Source organism: Frankliniella occidentalis, unplaced genomic scaffold, assembly GCF_000697945.3.
Source record: "Frankliniella occidentalis isolate FOCC.00 unplaced genomic scaffold, Focc_3.1 Scaffold56, whole genome shotgun sequence".
Lineage (NCBI taxonomy): Eukaryota > Metazoa > Arthropoda > Insecta > Thysanoptera > Thripidae > Frankliniella > Frankliniella occidentalis.
The window spans coordinates 388,360-392,320 of NW_026267186.1; the positions used below are offsets into that span (position 1 = coordinate 388,360).

Genomic DNA, 3,961 nt, shown 5'->3' on the forward strand with positions numbered 1-3,961 from the left:
GTCGTCCTCCCGTCGCCCGGCTGGGGGGCACCTTGATAACGCCTTTGAAACCTGAGCTAGAGCGCGCTTATCTGTGCCTCCGGCGCGCGCCCGGGCTTCTGATGGCTTTTTGATCTGTTCTGTTGAGGGAGAGTGGGTGGGGGAGGGGCCTGTTAGCACCAACAAGGAGGAGGCGACCGATCAACATGCACATTAGCCAGCGTTCTCTTCTTTCCTCTCAAAATATATTTATATACAAAGTACATATCACGTGTTGTCGATTCAACGGGGCAGGATTCGAGAAAACGTCAATATTTTGCCGAGCGCGGAGCGTTTGTTGACGCTAACGTGACGTCGGCGTCATGCCGTCGTCGTCGGTCGCGGGGGCGCGGTCCAGCGCGGGGCCGCCCACAGGAGGAGGTCCTTGAAGGCGGGCACGTCGAAGGCGTGGATGAGGCGCGCGGGGGGGGCGTCCCGGTTGAGGCGGGCGGCCGGTCCGGGGCAGGCCGGCGGGCAGGCGCCGCGCAGCAGGACGCACGCCGGCACCATCTGGCCGCGCGTCCTGGAGCCCGCCAGCTCGACGGCCACGTGCCGCGGGCTCGCGCGCGCCACCAGGGCCGGCCGCAGCAGCGCCGCCACGGTCAGCGCGTCGCACGTCACCCAGTGCGTCCGCGAGTGCGCCGTCAGCACGCTCCGGTCCGCGGCCGTCACCAGCTCCATGGCGAGGCCGCCGCCGCTCGCTACCAGCTCGCCCAACCGCCAGTCCTGCGGAGAAGAAGGGTGGGGGTCACGACGTCAAAACACCTTCTCCTAGGGGCAAGTGGGGTACTTTTAACACGGCACTTTAGTCGAACCCCTGGTTGCCACGCTAAAAACGAGTCCTGGGATTCCCAGCAAACAAGCAATTATTTCCCGGGAGCTGTTGGAAAACCTATAGGACACCCCCTGGGACTCTTCCAGCTCCCCTGGAAAATGGAGAAAACCTCCAGGAATCCCAGGGCTCGTTTTTACCGGTTGTAGATAGGATCGCGATCTTCCTTGCGGGTAGCATTTCGACTGGTTGGGCACAGTCATCAGCTTCTACTATCAACTGGAGCCCCCTGCAAAGAGCGAGCTACGCGAGCTAAATGCTAAATTCCCATGCCTATACCGCCCACCCCACTCTCACGTGTCGAGGAAGGGGTCTCTGGCAGCTCTCGTATAGCTCGCTCGGTGCAGGGCTATCAACCCTGACGAGCCCTGAACTCATTGATTTAGAGAGCCATGATAAAAGTACCCCCAATCCCAGTCACCGAAAAAAAAAAAAACACCGTGCAAAGTCTTGACATACCAGTTCAATGGGGCTGTCGGCACACGTCTCCCACGGTGTGATGTGTACAGGGCAGGTGACGCTGTCCAGCACGATGTGCGCGGCCTCCGGGTCGCACGCGAAGTTGAACTCGCCCGTGGAAGTGACGTTACCGTGACCTAGGGGCGGTTGGTTGGGTGAAGGCGGTACAAAATTGATCCTATTTCTATTTTCAGGAGGGGTGGGGTATGTTTTTCACGGCCCTTACTTTAAGGCTGATAGCGGCGTTTAGAGGCCTAGATAAAATCACCCCATTAAGTGCCCTGGGTGGATTACTTTCGTTCAGCTTAAAAGCTCTAACTACTACTAACATGAGATCTTTAATACAACGCACACCGCCACTTCAAAGTGAGTGGGTGCGGGGGAAGCTCTGGTTCCAGGTAGCACAGAAAAGTCGTACAAAAGTCAAAATAAAGATACGGACTGTCGGTGCGATATACCACGTAATGAGAAAAACTATTCTATCGCCAAACCATGTTTTTTTCCTCGAAACCACAACCGTTCTCGGCCAGCCATCGTGATGATGGCGATAAATCACACTGACTTGGATTCAACCAGAAACCGCAATACATACAATATACAAATATATGCAACAGAATATTTGATAGTTTAAATTCAATAGACCAGCAACAATCGTACTACTAGCAACAAACAAAAAACAGTTTGGCTCTCGGTTTGGCTCTTCGTTATCGTCGCGATTGCTGGCTGATGAAACAACAATTTCAGTATGTGCGACAGTTTAGTGTTACTAGAATGGGCGACTCACCCATGCTGTTGCCGCCCATGACGTGGAGTTCCTTGAGGTTCCTCCGGAGGGCGGGGTAGGTGCGCACGGCCAGGGCCACGGTGGTCAGCGGCGCCAGGCACACCAGCGTCAGCTCGCCGCGCTGCTCCGACGCGATCCTGGCGAGCGCCACCACGGCGCTCTCCTGCTGCACCAGGCCGTCCAGGTCGGCGTCGTCCCCGGGGAAAGACTGGCGGTGGGAGAGTGAGAGAGCGCGTGTATCGATAAGTTCCACCGTTCGTGCACCCAGAGAATCGCTAGTTCAATTAAAACTAGGAATTCCCTTGAAATTAGCCTTTTAATCAAGGAAAGTTTTCTTCAATAAACATAACGATTTTTTTCTATTACTTAAGGAAAAATTTGTCGTAATCGAACAAACAATCTTTAACTTAATACAGTATGAATTGTTGTTCAACGAAAAAACTCCGTATGTAAGAGAAAAGGCGTGATTATGTTTTTATCACGCAAGGTAACGATTCGGGATCATCCAGAAAGTAAGTTACGTCCGTCATTTTGCTTTACGAAATTTCCCAGTTCAGCTCGCCCTTACAAGCTCTCATAGCGCCTGATAGGTAGGCAAGAACTATCCTGCATTGCATGCGGGTACTGCGGGCTGGCCTACCCCGAGTCCCGCAGGCGTCGAGTTCCCGTCATTTACCGAATAAACGCGAGGAAAACGGACGGTTCTTTCTGGGCAGTCCCTTTCCTGTGTGTGGGTGCCGTACAGCGGCCGTGACGTACCTGGTGGTCGAGGTCTCCGAAGCCGTCCTTGCCGTGGTACTCCTCCTGACGGATCTCCATGTTCTCCGACAAGAGCGGCATCTCGGCGCCCGCGTACACCGGGACCTGTCGACAGGGGGCAGACAGGGGCGTGTGAGGCTTCACGTGCTGCAGGCCAAGGAGGGCGCAGGACTCCCTCGCCGTCAAGCGATACTCACGTCGAGCCTGTTGGCCGCCCTGAGCAGCCTCAGGGTGTTGCGGACGGCGTGCTGCTGCAGCGTGTTGCCCGCCGTGCACGTGACCGCCAACAGCTTCACCTCGCCGACGGCGTCCGCGGCCAGCAGCAGGAGCAGCGCGAGCGCGTCGTCCGTCCCGGTGTCCACGTCCACTACCACCGGCCTGCGGGGACAGTGCCATGCACGATTTGCATCGTCTTTCTTGATAACGAAAATGAATAATAATGTTACATTTTCATGAGTTGACACTTCAACAGACCTCGGCTGCCCGTCACGCTGGTTGTCTATGGCCCGTCCGCTGCCCATCGTCTTGCGCAACTGGAAGTCACAAAACACTTTGAAAGTCTCAGTTCACGGGACAGGAGCGGTGCGGGCTGTATCGCGCGCGTTCAGTGCACTGTGAGCAGCACCTCCTTGCTTTCGGTAATATATGCTCTCGCGGTGTTGACGCCGCGGTCGAGGAGGAGGGCCGAGGTGAAGGCCGAGCGGGTGGCTGTTATCTGTCGTGTTGTCTTTACACTAATACTCCTCTACCGCCTGCTGATGCCCATAGGGGACGGCAATAAGGCGCGTCAGTTTGACATGATTTCGAGCTCATTTTGAGGTCAAACCCGCTCTTAAATGACACCTCGATGTCAAACGCAATGATCACTTTGACCTTGTGCTTCCCGAGAGTGATGGCGCGTGGAGCAACACGCTGGTGCTCTCTATTGCGGCCGCGGCGCCTCCTTGCGAAGTGAACAGCGTCATGTTTGAATATTCCCGCGTTTTTACGCGGCTTCACAAAGGTCTAAGACTGATGGGATGCATATCCGGAACCCTGTGTCTTGCTACCTTTCTTTGCTTAACCACTGCTGGATTAAGAGATCTCAATTCAACCCCACTACCCCCCCC

The 3,961-nt window shown here is 55.5% G+C and overlaps 1 protein-coding gene across 1 annotated transcript; it reads right to left on the reverse strand.

Annotated features, from left to right (window-relative positions):
* Positions 1–202: 202 nt before the first annotated feature.
* On the reverse strand, positions 203–3,385 carry LOC113205475 (pyrimidine-specific ribonucleoside hydrolase RihA-like; the record flags this gene model as incomplete). The annotated part of the gene is given in 6 exon segments (XM_052267643.1): positions 203–744; positions 1,310–1,446; positions 2,094–2,301; positions 2,853–2,957; positions 3,050–3,230; positions 3,327–3,385. Coding segments are annotated over 6 exon segments (1,083 nt in total). The 3' UTR covers positions 203–339.
* Positions 3,386–3,961: the final 576 nt, after the last annotated feature.